General features: G+C 42.0%; 1 protein-coding gene across 9 annotated transcripts in view; it reads right to left on the bottom strand.

Moving 5' to 3' along the window:
- Positions 1–16,110, bottom strand: part of CSNK1G1 (casein kinase 1 gamma 1) — a 54,636-nt gene that overhangs the window by 16,288 nt on the left and 22,238 nt on the right. For 7 of the 9 annotated variants that reach the window (XM_080980466.1, XM_080980464.1, XM_080980463.1 and 4 more), the window contains exons 4-12: positions 15,695–15,764; positions 13,019–13,170; positions 10,303–10,537; positions 8,616–8,701; positions 6,506–6,590; positions 4,378–4,526; positions 3,425–3,526; positions 2,588–2,695; positions 728–834 (exon numbers count right to left, since the gene is read on the bottom strand). In XM_080980466.1, coding sequence (XP_080836592.1) covers positions 728–834; positions 2,588–2,695; positions 3,425–3,526; positions 4,378–4,526; positions 6,506–6,590; positions 8,616–8,701; positions 10,303–10,537; positions 13,019–13,170; positions 15,695–15,764 — 1,094 coding nt within the window. The remainder of the gene's footprint in view (positions 1–727; positions 835–2,587; positions 2,696–3,424; positions 3,527–4,377; positions 4,527–6,505; positions 6,591–8,615; positions 8,702–10,302; positions 10,538–13,018; positions 13,171–15,694; positions 15,765–16,110) is intronic. The other 2 variants (XM_080980470.1, XM_080980471.1) reach the window with 1 other exon arrangement.

The raw sequence follows: 16,110 nt of genomic DNA, 5'->3' as shown, positions 1-16,110 counted from the left end.
TTGCCAAGAAGCCTATGCTGAGACATTCAGTAGCCACAAGGCAAGTCAGTCAATCTGCTATGCCTTGATCTATAAAGCCTTTGTGGAACCTCCTTCCCATAATGCATTAGGTATGTGCTGGCTTCATTTATAAAGAAAAGAGGACTGCTGATTACCTAGAGAAGATTTCACATCATGGTTCATGTAATGGTAGAAGATCATGCAAAGTGCCACCAGATGGTGGAGATGGAAAAACAGCCAAGGCATTATTCCCTCAACAAAATACCTTGCAACACTCAGCAGGCAGCTTATAAAGTTACCTTACATGTTTCCATAGCAAAAAAAGGAGTTACTCGCAGTCTGACAGGTTAACCTAAAATTGCATAGGCTCAGATTTCAAGAATGAGGGATAAAGAGGGACTCTGACTTCTGCATCCCCAGCGCTAGTTATGCGCATACAGTTTGACAAACAGAAACTACAGCCCTAACTCAGAGGACGTTTACTATACATGCCACTTGCAAATTCTTCTGAAATACTGATTTGCAATGCATGCTCTGGCCAACAGCAACATTACCTGGGCAGTGCAAGTGAAAAGAAGCTGTACCATCAGCAGCAGCACTAAGGACAACATGCAAAAACAAAGCATCTGATAGCAGGTTATGGATATAGGCATCAAACACAAGAACACACAAACTGATTTGACACACAAATGATGCGGGAGGGAAATTGCTTTCACAGCAAACATACTTAGCTTCCTCCACTACTTCCACCTCAGTACGTGCTGCAATTTGTACATTGGAAGGTGCTCCTGTTGGTTCATCAATGTTCAACTCACCATTGGTCGAGCTTACCACCTTAAAAAAATAGAAACAAAGCCCCGACATTAATATGAAAGCATAGCCCCAGTTTGTGTCACACGCATTGGCACATTAAATTAAGTGAAAAGGAAACTTGGTGCTCAGAAAGGAAGTTCTCTGCAAACATTCCAGCAGTTTTTGTTTTTTTCTGATTAGGATATACTTAAAAAATGTGTGAGACATAGAATGAATTCTGCAGAGTACTAGTTTATGAATCTTAAGGCATTAATTTTTATACCTCTAGCCTAATTTGGGATCAAGAGGGTTCCAATGACAGAGAAGATCCACAGTGCTCTGAAATAATCAGTGGACGCATCATCAAAAAGAAAGCAAGCAGTGCAGGTGGTCAAAATATACATATAGTGTGCATGACCAAAGTTTGCCTGTATAAAACTGTCTGAGGAGTGATGGCTTGTCTCTCTCTCTCTCTCTCTCTACTATGTAGAGACTACAGAGACTCTCTACTATGTAGAGACTACGATTGAAGCTGGGACCTACATGTGAAGCACATGGTCTGTCCACAAGTTTTGCTCTGCTTAGAAAGAGGGGTTTTGCTTTGCTTTGCTTTTTTCACATGTATGAAGGTAAATGGACTACTAAGAATCTGTGGGCTATTAGTTTTGTTTGCTTATTTTCAACACTACCTTGGAAGTATTGATTTCTCTTTACCAAATGTTCAAGCAATTCTGGTTGGTGAGGGGAGGAAGCAGATATCAGGGTAGCTGTAGCCAGATACCAGACAGCAGCAGCCTCCTTGTATACTCTCCACAAAAACTCATCTATTTCCTTATTGCCTATTTCAACTTACTTCTATTATCCTGACCACTTTCAGATTTCTTGTCTCTCAGTTCTAAAACAGACTTTGCATACTCATGTATTTATTTATTTATTGCAGGGAGGTTGTCATGCAATTCCACTGAAGTCTCAGAACAACTGCCTTCCTGTTTGAGATTCTGGGTCCTCTGGTCTGAAACTTTTTGCTCCCAAGGTTTAAGGCTTTTTAGTTTACTTTTTAAAAAGTGAGTAAGTGGGTGGGGAAATCACAAAGTTGTATAAAATCATGCATGGCATGGAGAAAGTGGGTGAGATGAACACTAGGGATCAACCAATGAAGTTGTCAACAATAAATGAACAGTCAACAATAAATAAAGTTCCTGGTACAGAATAATAGAATACAAGAAAGAGTAAATCCTATTGTGCTATTGAGTGAAATTTAACTCTTAAGAAAATAAAGATAATAGCTTTATGAATAGTTCTAAACTTCTACTTTCCTCTTTCTCCCCCTTTCTAGCTACATACAATTATTTTTTCTTTAATGATAATTACACCTTATTTATAACTTTGTTCTACCCGATTCATGTATTTATAGCATTTGTTTCTAAGACACTGTGGAAAAACCATAAGCACGGTAATATTAGTTACAAAATAAAAGTATCTGGAAGACACTAAAACAAAATCTGGAAAAAAGAAACAAACTCTGTCTAAAGAATCAACATTGACAAATGGTGACATCACACTTGCCTACCAAACACTCTCATTCAAAACCAAACTGAGGAAATCTGTGTCCCGGAGATATTCTGAGTACAGACAAAGTTCTCATACTGTGCTGCCTCATACCTTGTGACAGGCAATTCACACATTTTAGCTGAAGCATCAAGTTAACCAAATATGCACCAGAATGTGGTGCATATGAACGTTACAAGAAAGTGACTGCGGTAGAAAAGATGTGTGGAACAGAGAAGGACAATACCTGTACTGATCCCCCATGCCGATCTGAAGTTAAGTGAGATTGCAGAAACAAAGCATTGGCTTGTCGCATTGGTGCCATTTCCCATTCTCCGCGACGTTCTGATGCAGACTGCATAGGCATTTGCAAGCACAGAGCAAAAAGACAGGAGGGAAGGCAAAGGTAAACCAGAGCAAAGCAATGCTTTATTTTAAAAAGCACATGGTCAGCTCGCTGTAGGGTGGGCGCCGAGAAGCAAAGCAATGAAGAAGTATTCATTCTGACAAGTCTACTCCCAACCGTTTGCACAGAAGCCAAAAGCAGTAAATACCAAAGTGGACTTCCTATTGTGGGGGGGGGGGGGGATCCAAGGCAAGTCTCTGTTATCAAACATTTTAAAGGTTAGCCAAGCCTACTGGCAGTCACACAATCTCTCACACATGTGTACATAGTTTATAGATATATACACACGCATCATAGGTCCAAGTATAAACCTCTCTTCTCAGCCCAGTGCTGCAGTGGAAATGCAGATCATTGCATTACAGCGATGGGTAGAGAGATTTAAAGCCATCCTAATACTGCAATGGGGAATAAAGTCCTATCTTGCAAAAAGAGTCTCTCCTTTCTTCAAAGCCTGACATTCACCATTATATATCACTCATTTCAAAAATACAGTAAAGCAGATTAACAGGAAAGATTCCTAAATACAGGATAATATTAATTAATCAGCCTTCCTACCACCCCAATCACTCAAGAAACAGAATTAACAGTCTTTTCTCTGTATGTTCCTCTTTATAAATTAAGGTTTCAGTAAAGATTTGAATGGAAAGTTATAGCTGAAACAATGTTATGCTAACAAACCTGATTTCGGAGAGGCTGCATCGATGATCGATCCCTATGTGCATGGATGTCTCTTGTTACAGATGGTCCAGACTCCACATGCATGGGCCCCACTGGAGTGGGCTGGAAAAGAAACACACATAAAAAAGAATTGACCCACCAGGTGACTCTCAAACAATCTGTTGACTTAACAACTAGAGCAGATAATTTTTGAGTAGAAACCAAACAGATGCTGTCCTCCATCCTCAATTAATGAACTTGCTGCTTTCAGCCAATGGCCTACAGCTTCTTCAAGACAAAGAGCCACACCTGAAATCTCATGCTATCCAGCTGGCCACAAAAATGCACATGTTTAACATCTACATGAATGTGGTAGATGCCACACTGCTGTTCTAAACTTCTCCTCGTTTGATTCACCCACCCTCACCCACTTTGGGTGACCCTCTAAAGGGTGGGGAGATAACAATCTGCCTGCAGGCTGGAAAAGTTCCTCAATGCTCCCACACATGGCTGAAGGCAGGGAACAGATATGTAACATGAAAATAAGCTTATGGCGAATTTAGTTGATAAGGGAAAGGAGAAAAGGCAACTAAGTCATACTAATAAAGAAGTAGAAATGAGCACAAAAAGTTACAATCGGTCATATCTGACAATCTACGGTTTTGGAGGAGAGCCAAGAAAATATGCATTCTGTCATCCCTCCAGTCACAATGCAAGAGCACCAACTGCATCTACATTACAATACTACTTGTTCGGAAATACACATTTAGTAACTTGAACAAATAAAAATGTTTGGAGCCTTGAACACGTATATGGCTTTGCAGTAAAGTTTTCAATGTACAGCAAAAAGGTCATCTTGTGTTCTCAGCTCATCATGAAGTGATTACTTGCAATGTAACTGGCATTTAAAAGGGACATTATAGAAAGAGCAACAGTCAAGAAAAAAAGGAATATGTCACTCAGCTCCAACATACAATTGGCCTGCCAACCCAGTCGTAGGCGTAATCAAAGGTGAATCCTCTCTTTTCAAATAACTCTGTGAAGATTGTTCGTAGATAATCATAGTCTGGTCTCTCGAAGAAGTCTAATCGTCTGACATAACGAAGATAAGCTGCCATCTCCTCTGTTAAAGGGAATTAGGAAGAAGCAACATCAGATAATCTGTTCAGAAAGAAGTAGAAGCAGAATACATTTCAACATTACCTACTGGTCGGATTAATCCCCTAAGATATAAACCTACAAAAGTAGATGAGGGGGTCAACAAACCTGTACCACTGGTAGGATGATATGCAGTCACAATTTCCAAATGGTTCTCCTTAGTACACTTGAGGCCATTTAGACATTTGAAAAGGCAAACTTTCAGGTAGCAAAAATACATACTGAAGAGCGGTTTAGAGAGGAGGAAGCATTTACACCAGACCTCCCAATTCTCTCAGTGGACATCAACATAAAAATACACATTTTTTCAAGTGTACTACCTCAACAGTTCTGGGTAGGTTAAAGCATGTTTATATTAAATAGATGGGCTCCTGTCTTCAAAACAAGGGCCCACAAGCCAAGTTACAAAGAGAGACAAAAGCAAATGAAAATAATGAAGAATAGCTGCATTTTAAGAGCTATTTGAGTCTAGGTCCTTGCCACAACGTTCTGTTGATGTCAGTGTGCTATAATCAGATGCAGGGAACAGAGCCTACACTGCTAATCTGGAGTCAGTAATAACCCAAACAAGGCCACAAATGTTTTGAACAATAGCTCAACATACTGTATTCTTCTGTGTATAAGACGCTATTTTTTTCCAATTTTTTCAAGTTTAAAAATGGGGGTCGTCTTATACACAGATAGTGCATATGGGGGATGTCTTTATTTGGAGTTCCAAAAAATGGGGGTCTTGTTATACACGGGGGCATATTATACACAGAAAAATATGGTATGCTGCTCAGAAGTTTAAAGGGCTACTTGATTTAAATCAGTCACAACCTGCTGGTCTTGAATGTTCTTTGAGGTACAGCACCTCTGCTGACCTACATATGTATAATGACGAGCAATATGACAGCTATCAAACAGCAAAGAGGTATTTCTTCCCATTGTTAATTATGTTGCACTTGCATGCTTGACTAAAAGAAAGAGTGGGTGCAGGTAATTCTCTCCCCGACCCTCCCCGATGACATCAATAGCAATCAGATTGTTTGAAGTCCACATAAGTCTAAAATAGAGTATTTTCAGGTTCATCACACTTATCCAATGACTCACAAACTTAAGAAGCCTATTCAGAGCCTCTACTGCCTCCCTAGGATTCAGTGAAAATGAGACAGAGTTGGGTGCTAGTGTGCTAACAACACCACACACCTAGTCTCCTAAGAACCCAAAGAGGACTGGAACCACCAAAGGCAATGCCCATGAGGTCCACATTGGAAGATGTCCCAGATGGACCCCAGCCACAGTCCATGATATTGGATGTTACCACTGAGAGTTCTAGAAGAAACAGTGAAGAAAAACATTCCTCCCAATTCATTTTCCAGCAATCAAGACACTTTCTATCCTTGAAATGGGTCAACAACCATGTTTGCTAACTTGTCACTCAGCTACTCACATCACCATTCTAGGGCCCTACCTATCAGAAATAATCAATTCCAAAGAAGCGCATGGAGGACTGTAGCCATATGCAGGCTACAAAAGAAAGCAGGCTCTCTAGTACATAGCAGAGTTGTTGTGAACTTGACCAGACTGATTTACTCAATGCTAGGACTGGCACTTATCATTAGCCAGGTGGCTGCAAGCAATCATTTAAAACCAGGGAAGGGTAACCTGTGGCTCTCTGGATGTTAATGGACTCCAACTCCCAGAAGTCACAGCCATTATGGTCAATGGTCAGGAATGATGAAAATAGTTACCCAACAACACTTGGAGAGTCACAGGTTAAACACAAGTATCACTGAAATTTATAGCCAACTCTGATGTTAGCCATACATTGAACAAAGAATCCAAGCATACCAGTAGGAACACATTTGTTCCAACACTTGAAATGCTGCTTTAACAAGAGCCTGGTTCCTATTTTCAGAAGGCACCTTGCACAGAAGATACACCACCCACTATGAAACTTACCTGGGAAGTTCTCACAGAGAACATCAATTGGAGTGTTCCTCTTTGTGTCCCCAATCTTCTGGTATCTCTCTTTTAATGTATCAGCCTGTGTAAGGCAAATATATATTTTAAGAGGGTTAGGCTACGCAGTAAGGCAAGCCACTCTTTTCCTCTCTCTGCCTCCCATGTGCAACATGGTGATAATATTGACCTATTTTATCAAGTTGTTGCAAACTAAGATTATGCAAAGCCATTTGAGCACTATAAAGTGCCATATACACATTACTTGTTACTACTATTGCATGAACAGGTCTGCATGTGCAAGCTCACACAACATGGCTTTCCTGCCAGCTCCTTGACCCATTACAGCCAGTCTGCACCCTCTCTAAAGCTCCTCTTTCTACACAGCCCAGAAAAGGGGTGTTTGAAGTTATTTTGAAACGTGCTCTTTACAAGAACATTTACTCTAAGACCATTACTATCTATAATGCATGATAATCAGCAAGTTGAGAGCGACTCTACTAAGCTAATTATCTCCTTCACCCATTAACTCTCTAACCCTTTGCTGTATTCATCCTGACAAAGGACTTCCATCTGCACCACAGCACAGCTCATCAAGCATCTGTTTACAACAGAAGATCTAAAAAGGATGGGAGTCTGATCCTTCCCACCCAATAAAAGCCTATTCCAGATTTTTCTCCTTTATTTGCACACTAGACCTCTTTTTTGTTACTGTTCCTTAATGAGGTTCCAAGAACAAAACAAGGGGAGTTGATGCTAAACCTCTGTGTGGGAGGCCTCCTCCTTTGTGGGCTGACAAATTGGATGAGAGGGACTCCAGCTGTGAAGTGGACAGGAGGGGCTAGGCAGATGAAGAAGGAGTATACAGAGAAAAATCAGGCAAAATGAAAACGGGAACTAAAGGGAAGCTTGAAAATGCAGGTAGGTAGCTGTGTTGATTTGCCGTAGTCGAAACAAAATAAAAAAAAAATCCTTCCAGTAGCACCTTAGAGACCAACTAAGTTTTTTATTGGTATGAGCTTTCATGCGCATGCACACTTCTTCAGATACCTGAAGAATATTTGGTCTCTAAGGTGCTACTGGAAGGATTTTTTAAATTTTGTTTTGAAAATGCAGTTGATCTGCACTGGGGCAAAATGAGGATAAGAGATGCAGCAGGAGAAGCATGTCTTGCAGTCATATTTAGCTGCTCAGTAAGGAATATGTCAGCAATTAAAAACAAAAGGGCAAGACATGCAACTTCCCCTGGCTGACTATCAGGATTAAATTCAAAGTTGACTAGCAAACTGAAGAGTATCACAGTGAGTGGAGCTTGGGCAATGAACCAATCAGAGCCAGCTTGCCCATGAAGACGGGTGAAATGCCCGCCTCAGGTGGCAGAAATGCATGAGGTGGCGCCCCACCTGCCCCACCACTTCCACTGCCATAAGGGAGATGTTCTAGCATCCAAACATTGCCTCTCATCTTCCCCGCACCTCTGGGGAGGGAGAAGCCAAGCAGTAATGCTTTGAGGGGTGCCCTTGTTCCTGCCAAGTTTGGCAAGTTCAAAGACATTTCTGTGTGACATGCTGCCACTTGGCTCCCACTTCCCCAATGGGGGGGGGGGGGAGAAGCCAAATGACAACATTTTGAGGAGTGCCCCAGCCCCTGCAAAGTTCAGTAAAATCCAAGGCGCAGAAGTAGTAGTGTTGGGGGGTAAGGAGTGAAGACAGGAGGTGGGATATCCTATTTTGCCTCAGGTGGTGAAACAGGAAGAGCCACCCCTGCCACCAGTTATCACTGCCCAAAGCCATGTTTTCTTAAAAACTGTATAGTCGTACCTTGGTTGACGAACGTCTTGCGAGTCAAACGTTTTGGCTCCCAAACACCGCAAACTCGGAAGTGAGTGTTCCAGTTTGCTAACGTTCTTTGGAACCTGAACATCCGACACGGCTGACGCTGCAGCCAATCGGAAGTCGCGCCTTGGTTTCCGAATGTTTTGGAAGTCGAACGGATTTCCAGAACTGATTCCATTCGACTTCCAAGGTACCACTGTACAGGTAAAGCTCTACGTCAAACAGGAAGTATCTGCCGGCAGCTATTATACTGAGCAACACACTTTAGCAAATACCTTAAGGCCTTGCCAGGGCAAACTGCCTCGAAGGAAATACATGAACATATGTCCAAGGGCTTCCAAGTCATCTCGACGACTTTGCTCTGAAAAGATGTAAGAAAATGCACCACTGCTTTATCCGCTCTATCAGAAATGCCTACTAAATTACATTCCTAGCTCTGGCACAATGTGGAAAACATTTGTAGGCATCAGGGAGCACACAAGGGGATATTTGTCAAAGACTCCTGATTGGCCATGAAGTCTTGGTGTAGATTTATTCTCTATTTACAAAAAGACATCCCTGCTTCATGCTCTATGGATGAACTGGCTCCAAATCTAGATATAGCTATTTCATTAAAGTGGTCTTTAGCTTATTGCAAGTCAGGAATAAAAACCCCAGGACTATGGTAAAAATAGGATTTACAGTGGTACCTCGGGTTAAGTACTTAATTCATTCTGGAGGTCCGTTCTTAACCTGAAACTGTTCTTAACCCGAAGCACCACTTTAGCTAATGGGGCCTCCTGGGGCTGCTGCGCCGCCGGAGCACGATTTCTGTTCTCATCCTGAAGCAAAGATCTTAACCTGAGGTACTATTTCTGGGTTGGCAGAGTCTGTAACCTGAAGCGTATGTAACCTGAGGTACCACTGTATAGGGTTGCTTATGCAACCTCTACAAGATGGATAAATGTGTCCTTTCAAGTATGACATAGCCTATGCTGTGAAGCTTCCAAGATATTCAACGGAGTACAGTGCACTCTACTAGTGTGAGGACAAAGTATTACAGGGAATGAGAAGTCAAGATTGCAAGGACAGTAAAACAGTAAAAGCTCCAAAGAAGCCCATGTGGATCACGCAAGTGCAACTAAGGCATTTACATAAGTAGCCAAACAAGAAGCACTCTGGAAGCTAAATAACGCTTTGGGTGTTTTCTGCTAGAGCTGGCTTACAGGTTGACATAAAACAACACAAACACTGATTTGCTAAAAATCTATTTCAGAGTTTCAAAAAACTATCAATACCAAAACAGCTAAGGACAAAACTGTGTGTATATGGGCAAGAGCAAAATCCAAATGGAACTAAAAAAGTGCAAGGAAACTATTGAAGAGCTAGTCAGATGAAAGCCATTAATGGACAAAATGAAAAGCTACTGCTGTTGGTAGGTTTTCATTTGGTCTGGTAAAGGCTATTTTATGTATATTATTTGTAATCAACATACCGTATTTTTCTGTGTATAAGATTATATTTTTTCCTAAATTTTTGATGTTTAAAATAAGGGATCGCCTTATACATGGATAGTGCATAGTGCATTTTCTTAATTTTGAGTCCCCAAAAATAGCGGGTGTCTTATACACGGAGGCATCTTATACACTGAAAAAGACGGTATTTATTAATATTCTTAATAATGAAATTTAAATATATTTGTATAGAAAGGTGCTACTGACAGGTAGGCATGCAAAATTATGCAACAGTAGCAACAAAATGTCTTTCAAATTGTAAGCCTGAGGACAGAGTCTTTTCCACTTAAGAGCAGGATAAAAATGCTTTGAAAACACACAAAGAGCATTCAAATGTCTCATTTTTTATAACATGTGAAAATGTTTTAATGGCATAAGTTCTGTAGAAAAGAGCCTGAGCTCTTCCGCTAATACAGATGAAGTAATACATAATACAGATGAAGTAAGATACAAAGGTATCGTAACAAACCTTTGCCAAGATGGGTGTTGATGGACATATATCTGGCTGTTCCAGTTAGACTCTTGTGTTCCCTGTAAGGTATGTGTTTTTGGGTTTCAGGATCAATGTACTCCTTGGCCAGTCCAAAGTCTATTATGTGGATGATGTGTTCTTTCTTATTTCCTTGTCGTCCAATAAGGAAGTTTTCTGGCTTGACATCTCGATAAATGAGATTCTTTGAGTGCACAAATTCCATTCGAGAGATCTGTAAGACAAGACAATATTAAAATGCCTTTAATTACAAAACTGTCAGTAGTGTGTCAATTATTCAAGAGCTAGTGTACATTAAAGTGTAAGTTAACATCATTCCCAGATGTTAAAATACCTTAATAGAAAAGAAATAATGCAGTGTTTTTTATAGAAGAAAACCATCTGCCAAGGAACCCTCAAGGTGTTCCAGAAGATTCTGAAGTATGATCTACATAAGAGAATCAGTTCATGAATGGCTCTGAGCACGCCGGTTGTCATTGTTGCCCCACATGAACAGACAGGCAGAACATCCTCAACATCCCAAGGAATAGGAAGCTTGACAGCAATTGGTAGCAAGCCAACTTCTAGGAGCCTTGATCATCATTACTCATCTGACTGATAACACCTCTTATAAGCTTCAAGAAATCCCAGAGTTCCATACAAGTTTGAATGCCACTTCTCTAACCCATGTTCTGCTTTCCATCATCATCAGACTCTTGAATACTAGAAGTTATCTAGGGCAACCTACTCTTCAACTCGTACACATTTAACATGATGCACTTGTAATCAATCTGACCAGCTTGACACGTTCCACCATTTGAAAGTGCCCAAACTCTATTTTGGGAACCAAACCTTACATACAGGACCAGCTAACTTTCATTTCCTTGTCTGCCACCAGGCCTGGTAATATAACTGTAGTCCATGCGGTTGTAACCTCAAGGCTGGAATACTGCAATGCACTCTTATGTGGAGCTCCCTTTGGCCTGGCTCAGAAACTCCAACTGGTGCAGAATGTGGCAGTAGGACTGCAGATAAGCACCTGACATGTGATACCATTACTAAAACCTCTACACTGGCTGCCCATTACTACTGAGCCAGGCTAAAGGCCCGTGTATTAGTTTACAAAGCTCTTAACTATTTAATTCCAGGGTATCTTTGGGACTGCCTGATCCCTTACATCCCAGCTTGATCACTGACACATGAAGAGGAGTTGTTGGTCAATCCCCAAGTTTGTGAGGCTCATTTGACTGCAATAAGAAACCAAGCCTTTAATACAGGGTTTGGCAAACTACGGCCCCTGGGCCGGATCAGGTCCACCTGGGTCCTAAATCCGGCCCACACTGCAAAGCCGGAACCCACCGCAAAGCCAAGACTCCCAGCGATGGTGACGGGAAGAAGAGGCCGAGCGGTGGCGGCTCTGCCAATCAAACACTGTGCTTGGTTTACCTCAATGCAGCGACATCTCTGCCAATCAAACGCCACACCTGGTTTACCTCAGTGGCATTTGACTGGCAGAGACGTCCCTGCGCTGCACTGAGGTAAACCAGGCACAGTGTTTGATTGGCAGAGCCGCCGCCGCCGCCCGGCTTCTTCCTCCCGTCGCCGCCCTGGTGCTCCTGTGGGCCAGAGAGTGGTGAGGACGAGCTCACTCTGCCTACCCACTTCACAAGAAGCAGACGCAGCGGCAACAGCGGTGGCGGCGGTGGCAGCCCCCTCTGGGAAGGTAAGCGCAGAGCCTTCTTTCTCTGGGCGGGGAGGAAGCCTGTTTCGCACCACTGCTGCCAGCCCTTCAGCGAATGAGGCAGGCGGCAAACCGAGGTGGCTGGGGCTGGGGCGGGGAGGAGGACTACTGACCCCCCTTGCTGTGTGCATATATAGTCCAGCCCTCCACAAAGTCTGAGGGACAGTGGACCAGCCCCTTACAGAAAAAGTTTGCTGACCCCTGCTTTAGTAACTATCACCAGCCCAGTCTTGTGGAATACTCTGCCAATAGATTCAGCAGCACCTTTCATTTCACCTTTTGAACACCTGTTGAAAACTTTTCTATTCTGTCAAGCTGAAATAGACGATTATGAATATATCTTTCCATAATACATAGCTGATTTCTAATTTTTATATTTTAAATGGTTTTTTTGTATATACTGTTGTAAACCACTGATATTTTTCACAACCACCAGATATGCTGGCTGGGGTTGATGGAATCTGGAGACCAATGATATCTGAAGGGCCACAGGTTCACTAGCACGACATATGCAATCAATAATCCTTTCTAAACATCAAGAACATAAATCATTCCATTCAGTTCTTGATATGTTCTTGATATGTTCAAATCTTGCTGTCTAAAGTGAACAAAGCATAGTAAACAAACCATTTATACTTACTGAGTTACTGAAGATTAACTCAACTAAGTAAAACTAAGAAGCAAGAAAAAAACCCAGTGAACTAAACAAATAAATCACACACAAACACTTACTCTTCTTGAAAACTGGAAGTTAGCATAGTGCAAGGGAAGCGTGTTCCCATCAGCCCAAGTCAGCACAGCCAATGGTCAAAGATGATGGGAGCTATAATCCAACAACATCTGGAGACACTGTGTTGGCTACTCCCCATGTAAGGGTTAATATGTAGTTTCCTGAACCATTTGTTAATATTAGGAAATCATGTAAAATTGTAAGCCAAAGACTGCGAAATCAGCACAAACTATTCTTTTACTCACCAGCTGGATTGCTATCATTAAGACTGTCTTCAGAGTGAATGTTCTATCACAAAGGTCAAATAAGTCCTCCAAACTTGGACCAAGGAGCTCAAGTACCATGGCATTGTACTTTCCACACGGCCCATAGTAAAACACCTGGGGGAAGCCTTCAACTGAAAGTATACAAAACATACTTTTGGAATACATCCAGATGGTTGCAGTAGCATCATTACTATTGTATGAAAACTACCAAAGCCAACAGATTTTACTTATGCCAGTCAAATTCTGTCACAAAAATGGTTCTGAAATTTATCTATCAATTGTTCTCCCCACCACACCACATGAAACCCTTTCAATTAATTTGTGAAGAGGTGGTGGTGCTTGTGTGTTGCTTTTTTGTAGAGCTGGTGTGCAGTAGGACAGTAATAATCACAATCCATCAAACTTTACAGCTGGTATCTAAGAGCTACTTGGATGGGTGCAACGGTTTCTTCATGCTGACCAGCATATTTTACCCTTTTTTATTTAAGCAAACCATATGACATCACAAAACTGCTTTTCAAACTCCCCCACAAATTTCACTTTCAGAAATGGCTCACAGAGCATGGGAAGATGCTATCTGAGACATCAAAAGTTTAAAGCTCCCTTGGGCATACAGAACTGACTGATCCTAACTAGTACAGTCATATCTTGGTTCTCGAACAGAATGCGTTCCAGGAGTCCGTTCGACTTCCAGAACTGTTTGAAAACCAAGACATTTTCAATCAGAAGCCGTGGAAGCCACATTGGATGTTCGGCTTCCGAAAAACATTTGAAAACCAGAATACTCCCGGTTTCATTTCGGAGCCGAAACATAGGAGTTCTGGGGTATTACAGAACCAAGGTACAACTGTATCTCTGTTACAAGAACAAAAGAGTCACGCTGGATCAGACCAAAGCCCAACTATTCCAGCATCCTGTATCCCACAGTGGTTTATCAGATGCCTGCTGGAAGCCCACATGTCCTCAGGACATGAGGACAATAGTACTGTATTTTTCGCTCTATAGGATGCACCGGCCCATAGGACGCACTGCACCATAGGAGGGGGAGAACAGGGGGGGGGGTTTCTTGTTCTCCCCCTCTAAAACAAGGTGCGTTCAAGGTGCATTCACTCAAAGCCTCCGGAGCGCAGCGGGAATTCCCGCTGCGCTCTGGAGGCTTCAGGCGGCTACCATCCCCAAGCTTGAACAGCGAGACCGTCTCGCTGTTCTGGCTTCGGGGACAGCCTTTCTAGCCTCTGCGGGGCAGCGGGGTGAAGGCACCTCGCTGTCCTGCAGAGGCTTTGCGCGCAGCCATCCCCAAGCTAGAACAGCGATACCGAGCACTCCGCAGCACTCTGTCTCCCTGTTCTGGCTTTGGGCTTAGCCGCGCAGCCTGCATTTGCTCTATAGGACGCACACACATTTCCCCTTAATTTTTGGAGGGGAAAAAGTGCGTCCTATAGAGCGAAAAATACGGAAATACGGTACTTGCTCACTGTTGTTTCTCAGTAACTGGTATTCAGAGACAAGCTCTCTCTAATCCTGGAGGTAGAACATAGTCATGGTTAACAGCGGTTGGCTGATACCTTATCCTCCAAGAATTTATCTAGCCCATTTCAAAGCGACCCAAGTTCTGTTTCATGGACCAATTCTCAGCCATAAAATACTATCCCCAAGCAAAGCTTCCAGACAATAGGTTTCCAGTCCTGGAAGTCAATGCCACACGTAAATTTAGTATCTACTGCTCTGTTCTTTGGCTGGGCTGTGAAGATCAAGTAGCATTTTCTTTATTTTGATGCCTACCCTACCCTACATAAAAGACATCTTATGTCTTCAAAGAGCATGCCTGGTCAAACAAAGGAATTTATGCAGCAAGATGCAGTGGCGTCCATTGGCTTAGATGGCTTTAAAAAGAGGGTTGGGCAAACTCATGAAGCATAGCACTATCGATGGCTACTAGTCATAGTGGCTCTATGCTACCCTCCAGGATCAGAGGCAGTATAATATCCTGCTTCTAGGAAGCCATCTGGTTGACCACATTTGGAAACCAGGTGTTGGGACTAGAGATCCAGCAGGACTGTTCTGGGTGTATCGTGTATCACACATGTGTTATAGCAATCACATCTGTTTTCCAGTATACCAGCTACAACCCTTAAGTCAGATCTATTATACGTGCCTTCTACGTATATTTTCTCAAAGTTACCTACTAACAGAAAAAAGGAGTTCCCTTTATGCTTGGGATACAAAGGTAAACAAATCTTGAGGACTGTGGTAGTGCATCAAAATTGCAATTGTCAGATCAGCCAAGGACAAACAGTGGTCTCCACGAATGATATTAATGGGGTTTCAAATACCATATTTTTTGCTCTATAAGACTCACTTTTTCCCTCCTAAAAAGTAAGGGGAAATGTTTGTGCGTCTTATGGAGCGAATACAGGTTGCGCAGCTATCCCAGAAGCCAGAACAGCAAGAGGGATCACTGCTTTTGCTGCGCAGCGATCCCTCTTGCTGTTCTGCCTTCTGGGATTCAGAATATTTTTTTCTTCTTGTTTTCCTTCTTCAAAAACTAGGTGTGTCTTATGGTCTGGTGCGTCTCATAGAGCGAAAAATACGGTACATCAACTACAAGTTAAATACTCTCCTTTTATTATCATTTCTAGCGATGAGATTACTTACCTGTGCAGCCAATGTGTTTATAAAACCTATACTCTAAATGCAGCTGTGGGGCACGAGATTTTAATGGCTCCTACAAAAACAGAATGAAAAAATAGTCAAATTAAATGGAACTCTATGGCAGCCTTAGCATCTCTCAAACTTGGAAAACCACCTAGGACCAGGATTTAATTTGACTGGCTTTGAAGAACTGCTATTAAATCCTTGCCCTTTGAATTTCCAACACAAAATATCAGGTGTGAATTCATGAGAGGCCAACTTCAATGTAGGCAAAAACTGAAGATAAGCAGCTACATGGTCACAATGTCAGATAGGAAGGAGCCTAATATTAAGCATCTGTCAAAGAACTTAATTTGGGTCATTAATCTGAATTACATACATGATATTTCATATATGTATGTATGTATGTATGTTACCTG

This window comes from Podarcis pityusensis (assembly GCF_964106645.2).
Source record: "Podarcis pityusensis genome assembly, chromosome: 14".
Lineage (NCBI taxonomy): Eukaryota > Metazoa > Chordata > Lepidosauria > Squamata > Lacertidae > Podarcis > Podarcis pityusensis.
Note: the sequence above shows the minus strand (reverse complement) of the source record. Positions and strands in the feature narration are given on the sequence as shown.